The 12,630-nt window shown below is 35.3% G+C and overlaps 1 protein-coding gene across 2 annotated transcripts in view; it reads right to left on the bottom strand.

The window, feature by feature from the left end:
- The window catches only part of necab2 (N-terminal EF-hand calcium binding protein 2), a 210,163-nt gene that overhangs the window by 66,653 nt on the left and 130,880 nt on the right, over positions 1 to 12,630 (bottom strand). For both annotated transcript variants that reach the window (NM_001328213.1, XM_009293572.5), the window contains exon 6: positions 937 to 1,073. In NM_001328213.1, coding sequence (NP_001315142.1) covers positions 937 to 1,073 — 137 coding nt within the window. The remainder of the gene's footprint in view (positions 1 to 936; positions 1,074 to 12,630) is intronic.

Genomic DNA, 12,630 nt, shown 5'->3' with positions numbered 1-12,630 from the left:
TTCTTTAGTACAAACAGATATATGAACTGTACCTTTAAAAAGTAAATACACAGAACAACATGAGCATTTATAGTAAGTAAACAAATATAAATATCCCGAATTGTTCAGAGTTTTAATACTCAAGCTCGCCTCCTTCACCATAGTAAGCTACCGCAATACAGCTCATGTGAGATAAATGACCTCAGTACGTAATAACCGGATATGATTATTACTAAAACGATACCAAAATGTCCACAACTGCATCGCGGTGCACCAAAGAAACAATTAATCTTGACACCCCTAAAAACCACTGCATCCATGCTTTCTTCACCTCAGGGGAGGATTTTTCAGTTTATTCATGAAAATTTGAATTTATAAAATGTTATTATTATTATTTGCAGTATTATTTACTATATACATATTGATATTTGTTTTAATAAAAACAAGCATAGATTTGTCCACCTGTCGGGTTTTGGAGACGTACGTATGCGTCACAAAATGAGGCATAAGAATAGGATGTGTGTTCGGATATAACTTGACCACAATTTGGTATTATTGTTCAATTATTCGTTGCTGGAAATTAGACCTGAATTTAGAAATGGTTTTGAAACAAATCTTTGCGCTTAACAAACGAAATTAAATATATATGCAGGCTAATGGATGTCTTTAGTGGAGTAAAGTGAAGTAAATGAGTTAAGTAAAGAGTGAAAAAAAAAAAGAGAAAGTAAAGAGGCTAAATGGAGGAGGCTCAGTCTTTATCCTATTTCGTTTTTTCCACTTACAAAGTATGCAATGTAAATAGCAAATGCGCCATAGCGATATACAACTGACTCTTAAAGGAAATGGGAAATACTTTTGCGTCATGCGCTTTAGACTCGGCACCTAGATCATTAAAATAGAGCCCAACATGTTCTTGGTGTACTAGAAGATGATTCGGGTCATGATATAGTTTCTCACCCCACTGAAGAATGCTGCTCATCAATGGCATCGACAGCACTTTCTACAGAGCTCAGCAGAGACTGGATCTGATTGGCTGATTCCTTCAAGAGGAAGCGGGTAACAAACTGCTCAACATTAGTTCCACGTTCATACACCTGCAGAGAGAAAAAGAGGAGACTCAAGGAGAGGAAAAATCGCAGAAGGCACATCAGCACTTTTACAAGCATGTTTATTTGATGAAGTCCAGTTTAAGAAATTCTAGTGAACTTTGCTCATGCTTTAGGCAAAACACATGACTGAGAGGTGTGATTCTACAGAAGATCTCATGGGACGAACATATCTGGGATGAGCTTAAAGAAAAAGGAAAAAGTAAGTAGCTCGTGTAGGTAAAAGCTTGAGGGCAAGTCAAGTTGTGAAAGCTTGTAATGGTATGGGGCATTAGAGGAGCCAACATTCATTGATCTGGTGACATTTTGACCACTTTCCCAAACACACAGAGTCTGTTTTACACTGCTAAAGGCATAATGTCACACAAGGGTGTTGTATTGGAAGAAATGGACTGTGACTGTGCTGAAGGCTATAGCCTTGAAGCTGCTTTAGAGTTGAACTTTAAGCATTTTTGTTGTATGTACAAACACATGGATTCTGTCAACAGAAATCTGATATATGGCAATATATGCAAATTACATATATGACATACATTTATGTTTGGATTTCACATATACAGTTTTATGCAAAAATTTGGGCACCCCTCTGTGGTTGCATAGTTATGTGATCTTTCTTTATAAGAGAAGATTGCAGTGAAATGCTATTCGATTTCTTGTGAAAGCTAGATTATGTCATGTTTTTCAGACAGAAATACATAGTGTAGAAGTATTGAGATGTGTGAAATTAAACTGAAAATAAATAATAGGCTATGAAAAAGTCTGGGCACCCTCTCTTTTGGGTGGATTTCAAAACCTGTAGTCACTTAATGCTGATTGATTACAAAAAAAATATATATATATTGATTCAGTGAACCTTTACAATTTGAACACGGGTGCAACCAATAATGAAAAAAGGATATTTATATAGCTGATTGCTACTTATGCTTCTCCTTATTGTGAATCTGAAAGTAGCAACATGGGACCCTTCCTAATGACCTAAAATCTAGGATAATTCACCAACATGAATTAGAACAAGGATGCAATAAGCTATCCCAAAGGTTTAAAGTCTCTATCTACACAGTCAAAAATATAGCAAGAAAATGGAAGGCCACGGGAACAGTTCTTGTACAGGAAAGATGTGCTAGACCAAGAAAAATATCTGAAAGGCAAAGGCTAGGAATGGTAAGAATGGTCACAGGCCACCTCAAAAGAGTTTCAGAAACATCTTGCTGCTGATAATGTCATTGTACATCATTCCACAGTACAGCACACTCTTCACAAAGAACAGCTCAATAGAAGGTGATGCAAAATAAGCCTTTTCTGCCTTCTGCCAACAAGAAGAGTCATTTGAAGTAAGCTCATCTGGACAAGCCTGAATCATTTTAGAAAAGTATACTGTGCACAGATGCCAAAAAGAATTCGGAAAAAGAATACATCATTCCAGGAGAACACACCTCCTATTGTAAATTATGGTAGAGGGTCCATCATGCTATGCGTATGTGTGGCAAGCACAAGCATAAAAATCTAGTCAAAGTTAAGGGTCGCATGGATTCCACAAAGCAGATTCTACAGAACAATGTTTAGAAATCCAGTTACTACAGAGTTATAAGTTTCAGCAAGACACTGACCCAAAACACAGCTCCAAATCTACCAAGTAATTCATCCTGAGACATGATACAATGTTCTAGAATGGCCAGTCCAGTTCCCAGACTTGAACATCATCGTAAATTGATGAGTTAATTTGAAAAGGGAATTTTTTTGCAAGGAAGAATGGCTCAAAACGCCTTCAGCAAAAATTCAAGGACTTATCATTTGACCATAAGAATCATCCACAGGCTCTTATTTAAGCAAAAGGTGGCTGTACGGAAGATATATCATTAAAGATATCATTATTCTGTTGGGGTGCCCAAATTTTTGTATCAGTCCGTTTTTGTAATGACAAAAATTTTGCATCTGTTGATTAAATAAATGTTATGTCAGAACTTCAAATGTTGCTTGAAATGTTATGGCTTACAATTAGAAAAATTATCAGGGGTGGCCAACTTTTGCATAAGACTGCAAGACTGTCTTTTACTGCAACACTGTCATTTACATATTCATTTTTATAGGCCTACATATGTTCAAATATATATATAATATTTTAACATGTATTTGCATATTTGTAATTCCAATAGTTTAAAAAAATTTTGATTTAAATGCATTTTTAAATATATTTTGCATTTATGTATAAAAATAATTTAAATGGGTGAAATCCAAATGTAAACGTGTATGTTATATGTAACTTGAATATATTTTCATTTATCATGGCATTTAGTCATAGAAGTCTTGAAGGAAACTTTTTGTTTCCTAAAATATTTTTTTCACTGGTGTTCTATCTAGATATTGTGTGGTTGGCAAAAAGTATCAACAATTAAATTAACAACAACACTCCTATGTAGCAGCCAAGACTCAAATCATTGTAAACAATGAGTAAACACCTCAGTCTCTCGCTTGCTCCTTCATTGTCCGTTGGCACTGATGTTTTGCACTGATTTGCAAAAAAGATTGTCATGGTCAGCGATTTAACCAACCCTGGCCTTCACTACTGATCACGATTGAATATCCAACTGGAAAGGCAGCATTGGCAAGGAAGTCAAATTGGACTGCAGTGCTGGACTCTGAGAGGGATCTCGTAAATTATACCGCATTGCTGGACTTATATGCAGACTTAGAATGACTGCGTATAAATGACCATAACAGAAGAAGTAATAAAGGAGACTGGAAGCACTGGCAGCCTATAATACTTCATCAGTCCAAGAAAATAAAGTACGTGACTAAAGGAGATGGATGAAGTGTGGGTTTGTGTATAGAAGTATGGGTTGAAATTAAAAGACTTAAAGTTATAGTTCACACGCAGCCAATGTAAAACACTGAGTTGCACTTTGCAAATTCATTACAAATCGTAGGTTTGTGCATATAAGACTTTTGGAGAAGTTCAGGTTGTTTCAAATTTCTTTTAGGAAATACTGTAAAAAAATGCTGGGTTCCAAACAATCGATTTGTGTAGGGACAATATGAAGAAATTGAGATAACATTACTTTTTGCAAATTTTATTGGATCGAACAAACATAAAATATTTAAGTTGATACAACTGCAGATACAAATGCTCTATTCTTGACTTAAAAGCATATGCATTGTGCTAATTGCTATGTTTTTCATTACTAAATTAACTAATGTATAATTTACAAACGAGTTATTTGAGAGAAGTTGCTGGTTTTTGAAGATTATTCAGAATGCGCAAATAAATGATTAATAAACTATTCAAATGAACGTTTACGTATATTTCTTATTATTCATAATATTAAATTTGTACAGTATGTCAATAAATGCTTTGTTAACTTCATTCAGTTTAGTGACCTAATCTAGTGAGAACTATTCATGCTTTATAAATCCCTTATAAATGACAATTAAAGGCTCAGTTAAATTCTAAACAGGAAAAAAGAAAATAAACGACTTTATTAATGTATATTTATTTGAAGATACACAAATGAAACTGTTTCATAGGAAAAATTAATCTTTGCATTCTTTACTAAAAGAAAATTGCACAGTTTAAACAAGGCTAAATAACATTGAAATGTTGTGTCATAATTTATTGTTACATTTATATATTGTTGTTTTATCCAATTTTTATGTTGTATTTTGTTACTCAGCAATATTTAAACTACACAGTAATTTACTTTTTAGATAAGATTGAAAAGATTAAGACTGGATGAAGTTGAGTTAATAAAGCATTTATTATCATACAAATTAACTATTAATATATGCCTGAATAATAAAATATGAATGTTGATTTGAGTAGTTTATTAATCATTTACTAACTCATTCTGAATGATCTTAAAAACCCACAAACACTCTTAAACACAAATTATTTGTAAATATTGCGATGGTTAATAATTTGTATGAAAAAATAATCAGTAACAAAGTATGAAACCACAACTATTAAGCACATTTAAAATGTGCTTATAAGTCAAGAATAGAGCATTTTTTCCCATAGTTATAAACTGTTTACTGAAGTCTATTAATGTAGAGTTATTGCTGTACAAATTGTACACTGTTTACTAATGTTTAATAGATGATTCATAGTGTGTAGATATTATAAAGTGTTGCACACATTTCCTTTGTCTTTGCCATGATGACAGCACAATAATATTTTACTAATTATTTTGCAAGATATTCACATTCAGCTTAAAGAGCAATTTAAAGACTTAAATAAAGGTAAAGTGTGGTTCATTAGGTAAGTCAACCATATAGTGGTTACTTCTGCAGACAGTCAAAAAATAAAAAATAAATAAATAAATAAATCTTAAGTGGGGCTAAAAGTATTGACCTTAGCAAACATTTATTTGTATTCTATCCAAACTAAAAGAAATCTGACTTTCTCCAAAGGAAAAACATAATATAAATATTGGAAATATTGTGAAAAATAAAATAGGATTAAAATATTTGAAAAATAATTCCACAGGAGCTAATCATTTTGTCTTCAACTGTATATATACTGTAGGTTATCACTAAAAATAAAAATAATTTGTATTAAATATTGTGTTAGTTATATTATGCCTAGTATAATTTTATGATGACACAGCATAAAAAAGTTGCATAAAAACTTCCTCTGGCTTTGGCTGTGTGTGTGGTGTTAAATAAAGATCCCTTTTCTAAATGGAGGACAGTAATGTTTGTCATGCCCACCTGCCTGAACAAGGAGCCACCAGGTGGTGACAATGGCGGTTAGGAAGGCTCAGAATGATTTATGCTAATGCTATGCCAGGTCAGCGGCTCTGCACTGCGTTTTAGTGCCAACGAGAGCCTCAACACACACCAGCAAACACTGAGGCAGGGCTTACTGTCCATGCCAACATAAACATGATTCCTCAACATAACGAGCAAAACAAATAACGTTTGAATCCCGCAAAACGCATTAACCAAATGACAGAAATAATCACATTAAATGTAAATCACACTAACTAAGACAAATAACCTGAAGATATATATACAAAACAAAACTCTATATATCCCTGGCAGGCTTTTAATGAGGTGTAAATGTGTTTGAATTCTCAGGCCAACACCATGCTTGGAGCGAATCGAATGATTTGGTGCCCTGGACTGCATGAGTGCATAAGGATATGGGTTTTAAACCCTGGTGTCATGAAATATTCATTCTTCTCTATTATAGGCCCAGCGACACATATACCCAAACACAAATGTACAAATGGTCTGTCACCCTTCTGTAAAATATGCTCTAGGCACTTCTGAAAGTGTGACTGATAAGGTGAATTACTGAATAACAATGAGTGACATACTGGACTAAAGTATCCAGAGACACCTGCGCTCAAGCCAAGAAGAAGAGCGCTATACGTCATTCCCAATAACAGCTTTTACACAAAATAAACAACTGCACATAGAAGAGGAAAATACAATCAGGAGCTCGGAAGAAGGTTGAGAAGAATTATAATTAATAATTAAAGATTTAGGAATGTACAGTTGAAGGCAAAATGATAAGCATACTGTAAAATGTTTTTTTTTATCTAATTTTTTATAATTTTTGTCACTTTTTCTTTTTAACAATTGTATTTGTATTGCTTAAAGATGATAAATTAACCAAACTTTTCTTGAGTGTGATATGCCATGGATACTAATGGAGCATTTGTGCAGAAGTAGATGAGGCTGATAGAAATGCAACAGCCTGATTGTCTAAAATTATCTTGAGGTCTGCAGCTAAACTTCCCGTGAACAGAGATGGATTGAAAATGAACACAATATTAAACAAAACTTGTGCGTGAATTTGTAGTAAAAGAGGACATATGTATGGATGCGGCCAACGGAGGACTGGAGAAAGATTGACAATTGAGGAATTCCACTAAACTTCACCTGTTAATATCTGCTGCCTATAAAAGCTGGAGTCAGGAAATTAAAATTGTAGCGCACCTCCTGAAGGTAATTCTTGCATTGCATACCGTAGGTGTTAGCAGAATTCTGTGAAACAAACTATTTGTAGCCAATAAATTACTAATATTCTTGACATTGAAAAAACCCTCTCCTGACCTTTTTTTTTATTGAACACGTATGGAATTGATTAGATATTCCAATACAACACAATTTGGAAAATAATTGATATATAACTGATTTCTAATAAAAAATGTTTGGTCTCTTCTATGATGACAGTAATACTTTACTAATTATTTTGCAAGATACAAGAATTCAGCTTAAAGTGGCATTAAGGTATAACTAAGTTAATTAGGTTGACTAAGCAAGTTAGAATAATGATGAAAGTCATGGGACAACGGTGGTTTGTTCTGTGACCTAAAAAAATAAATAAAAAATAAAACATTTCTTTAAGGGCTATTAATATTCTAAAAAATGTATCATAACCAAAAATGTAAAAACTGTGTTTATTCCATTAATTAATAAATTAATTAATTAATTCATATATTCATTCATTTATTTATTCGTTCGTTCGTTCGTTCGTTCATTCATTCATTCATTCATTCATTCATTGGACTGGTATATCAACCGCATCACTGCTGCCGCTGCACCGATCTGCCTGTCAATCTTATAATCCATTCTTCACGTTCCACAAAACCCCAAGATACTTGAACATCTCCACCTGGGGTAAGGAATTTCCTCCAACCTGGATATGGCAAACCACCTATGGCCTTCGACTTGGAGGTGATGATACTTATGCCAGCCATGTCACACTCGGCAGCAAACCGCCCCAATGCATGCTGAAGGTCCATATTCGATGAAGCCAACAGAACAACATCGTCAGCCAGGAGCTAGGCATTTATTCCAGTTAAACTAAAAGAAATAAGACTTGCTCCAGAACAGAAATACAATAGGAAATACAGTGAAAAAATGTAAGAGCTCTTTTAAACATCAATTGGGAAATGTTTGAACAAATTAAAATAAAAGATAAATTCACATGAAGGCTAATCATTTTGCCTTTAACTCTACGCTATCTTAAAATAAGTACAAATAAAATGAAGGCGCTGAAACCTCACCAAAGAGCAAACATTAAATATAACAATTATGACAAGTGCAATATTTCATAGTTCAAAGGGAAACCATGTATCAAGAAACCCTCATTTCAAGCTTAATAACCAGTGGTCATTTTAAACAGCCTTCGGCAAAAAACCCCAGCATAAAATGGCATATTATAATGGGACATGTAATTTGACTGATTTGTCCCAACCTCCTTAAACACAATTTTGCATATCACAAACTGTTGTTGCTAAGAAACATATTGACTGCTGTTGCTAGGATACAATTAATTGGCTCATGTCTGAACAGAGAATGTCTGGTGTGTTTGTCTTAAAATAGATGAAAGCTTACAGTTTTATTCACATACTTACAAAGAAAGTCACACCTCAGTGTTTGTTGATGAGGCTGGCTCATGATACACAGATACCGTGCTAGATTATTATAACTAGTGGCTTATTACCTTCTAGACATTGGGTGTTTATTTGAACTTTTAAAGCACATATTTTCCAACTTCTTAGGTATACTTTAGTTCACTTGTTTTGAACTTCATTTTAAGTAAATATAAAGTCATCTGGAAGTGCTCTTTTAAACAGAAAGAATAAACAACAATTGGTTAGAATAGCCAATGCTTTCATTTGCCGTGTTTGAAGTTTGTTCCGCCAAATATTGATTTCTTCTAAAGTTATGTAACAAAATAATTTATTTTGATATGTCAAAGTAAATTATTTTCCATCCATGCAAAATACTATTATTAAAAAAATAATAATAAAATAAAAATAAATAAATAAATAAATAAAAATACATATATGTAATATACACTCACCGGCCACTTTATTAGGTAAATCTTATTGGGTTGGACCTCTTTTACCTCCGGAACTGCCTTAATCTTTCGTGCCATAGATTTAACAAGGTACTGGAAACATTCCACAGAGATTTTGGTCCATAGACATGATAGCATCATGCAGTTGTTGCAGATTTGTCGGCTGCACATCCATGATGTGAATCTCCCTTTCCACCACAACTCAAAGATGCTCTATTGGATTGAAAATGATGACTGTGGAGGCCATTTGAGCACAGTGAACCAGTCTGAGATGATTCGTGCTTTATGACATGGCGTGTTATATTGCTGGAAGTAGCCATTAGAAGATGGGTACACTGTGGTCATGAAATAATGAACATGGTAAACAACAACAATAATGTTGCTTGGGTGTTGACATCATGCTTAATTGGTACCAAAGGGCCCAAACTGTGGCAAGAATATATACCCCACACCATTACACCACCACCAGTAGCCTGAATTGTTGATACAAGGCAGGATGGATCTATGCTTTCATGACATGTTTCATGTTGTAGACGCTAAATTTTGACTCTACCGTCCAAGTGTTGCAGCAGAAATCGAGACTCATCAGACCAGGCAAATTTTTTCCAATCTTCTATCGTCCAATTTTGGTGAGCCTGTGCAAATTGTAGCCCCACATTCCTCCTTTTAGCTGACAGAGGTGGCACCCGGTGTGGTCTTCTGCTGCTGTAGCTCATCTGCCTCAAGGTTGGACGTGTTGTGTGTTCAGAGATGCTCGGTTGTAAAAAGTGGTTCTTTGAGTTATTGTTGCTTGTCTATCAGCTTGAACCAGTCTGGCCACCTCTGACCACAAAACTGCTGCTTACTGAATGTTTTCTCGTTCAGACAATTTTCTGTAAAACCTAGAGATGGTTGTGCGTGAAAATCCCAGAAGATCAGCAGTTTCTGAGATACTCAGAAGTTGGACAGGTGTGCCTAATAAAGTAGCCGGTGAGTGTACATAAAAGTAAGATCACAAAAATTAAACAAACATCAATTTTTGGTACCTCGAGATACTGTACAAGCATCCCCGATCACCATCTACAACACCTTGTGCTTGTTCTCCAAGTGCAAAATGAAAAGAGGGTTAAAGAGCTCTCTAAAATAAGCCAAAAGGGTACACAACCTGTAAAGAACATCCCTTCCAAAATTACACAGCACAACAGAGGCAGGGAAAGGTTTTCTCCCACCTACAGTCTAAACCTGCGGCTCAACCTAGTTAGACAAAGCTTCCAAGAATTGAGAGAAGAGATTCAATCACAATCGCATTAGCCAAGCCTGAAAACAGAAGTCATGGCATAATGCAGTTATTCAGCCAGGGACACCATCCATTCACGGGCCCAAATCACAGTTGCTGAGACTTTACAAAACCGGGATTAAATCCCAGTCTGGTAGAAAATGAAGAGATGAGAACACAGACTTCCTATTGAAGAAAGGGGATGATTGAGCTGTGCCTCCATTATTGTCTGAGAGTGTGTGGGAAATGGCTTGTCCAATGCTACAAGAAAAACACACTTTGATTTCTGCTGTTTGCTGAAGGTGTCTCAAGCATCTTTCAGGTTTATCTAACTTCGGGCATCACAGTTTTGGAAACCCAAATCTTTTGGAAGCCTATCATCTGTTCCAGCTACTGCATTTTCACTTTCATCTCCTACAGAGAGAACAGTTTAACCCAGAGTCCATTGACAGACTTATGCGTTAAGGAGAGATAAAGTGTGACGCTGCAGCTGTGAAAGCCAGAGAATGCATCCTTTAAAGAGACACAATCAGCTTTTCATGTTCCTTTGACCGTTGCACAGTACAATCTGACAGATACAGTTAGGAAGTACATGTATACAGTTTTTTAAGACTGTATTCAGCAATGCATTAGATTTATCTTTTATATGTAAGTTCTCGTTGAAAGGAATAGTTTTTACTTACTATTTCTTTATATTATACTCTCTATTTACTTACCCTTCACTCCATTTTTAAAACAGAATACCTGTCAACGCTCTGGTTTTCCCAGCATTTTCATGTACTTCTCCATTCTATCCCGCTATCATCATGTTTAAATATTTCTCCCTTATTTTTTCTACGAACATCTACACAGAGCTGACTCTATATAAACAGTTCTCAAATGTGATAATGGCAAGTGCTGTTCAAGAGAAGTATGCTTTTATTGCCTCAAAACACTTTAAATTTATTATAAAAAAGGACAGCATTCCACTTCTTCCCATTAAAGCCATGCACGGTGACCCAACCTATGAATCAGATAGCTGTACAACTGTCAGACAAGCACCACAATGATAAATCGGGCTATTATCTTTCATTCATTCATTTTCTTTTCGGTTTAGTGCCTTTATTCATCAGGGGTCGCCACAGCTGAATGAACTGCCAAGTTATCCAGCACATGTTTTACACAGCAGATGCCCTTCCAGCGGCAACCCAGTACTGGGAAACATCCATATGCACTCATACACTACGAACAATTTTGTTTACCCAATTCACCTATAGCACATGCCTTTGGACTGTGGGGGAAACTGGAGCACCTGGAGAAAACCCATGCAAACACAAGGAGAAAAGGCAAACTTCAAAAAGAAATGCACACTGAGCCCAGCCGAGATTTGAACCAGCAACCTTCTTGCTGTGAGGGGACAGTGCTACCCACTATTAAAAATAATAGCAGCGACACAGTGGCTCAGTGGTTCTGAGCCAAAGTTTCGCCGCTATTATTTTAAATAGGTCATTTAGGGATTTTGGTCATTTTAGGATGTACAGTAATGCACTGACAGCAGTTTTGGCCTATACTTAGTGCATGTATTCTAAATAGCAGTAGGATTGCACGTAAATAACCCAGAGCAACATAGGCAGAGCTTAATTTGTGCCGGAATTGTGTTTTTAACTTTTACTTCCTTCCGCGACTCCCCAACCCACTTCATGTTCGTCCGCGACACCCCCGCCCCGCTCACTTTCCAAGAGTAACATGCCAGATCCGTTACCTCGATCTGTTCCTGGACCTCAAAATTCACAAATTAAGCACTGAACAGAGGGCATGTTTTTTAACCGCTTTATTTTCACATTGTCACATCAAGGTGTGAAATAAACCTGTTTGTAACCATTAACACCCATATTAGGTAAAACAAATACTATGAAAGTCAATGGCTTCAAACAGGTTTAAAACATGTGGAGGACGAGTAAATGATGACAGAGTTTTCAGTTTTGTGTGATTTATTCCTTTTCAACCTATTCAATGCAACAAGAATCGTAAGGAATCATATTTATTTTTCCTAATTGCTCAGCTGAAGAATGGATAACGATAAACACATTTTCCTTCACAGGGACACAAATCAGTTGATTTAGTCAGGCTGGTAGAAAGCACAAGCAGTAAAAATCATTAAGTAATTAAAAGAGCAAACCATATTTAGTCTATCTTAGGTTCTATCTGACATTTTGCAAAATTTAGTTATTTACATATTCGAATTAAATGACAACTTATTTGCATTAAGTAATGTTTTTAATAAATTGTTTACATGTTAACACTTTTTATTAAAAAAAGGTTTTATTTACAAAGTCGAACTCTAGCTTGGCTCTATAAGGTTCTTTCTATGAGCCAATCAGCATTTCGAATGCAATCAGGATCAGCTCAACACAAAATCGTTTCTTCTCAAAATTGAGAAGAAACCTGAAACTAAAAAGATGTGAGTACATGTGATGATTTAGAAGCATTTTTTTAAA

Source organism: Danio rerio, chromosome 18 (assembly GCF_049306965.1).
Source record: "Danio rerio strain Tuebingen ecotype United States chromosome 18, GRCz12tu, whole genome shotgun sequence".
NCBI lineage: Eukaryota > Metazoa > Chordata > Actinopteri > Cypriniformes > Danionidae > Danio > Danio rerio.
The sequence above is the reverse complement of the archived record's forward strand: the minus strand, read 5'-3'. Positions and strand labels throughout refer to the sequence as shown.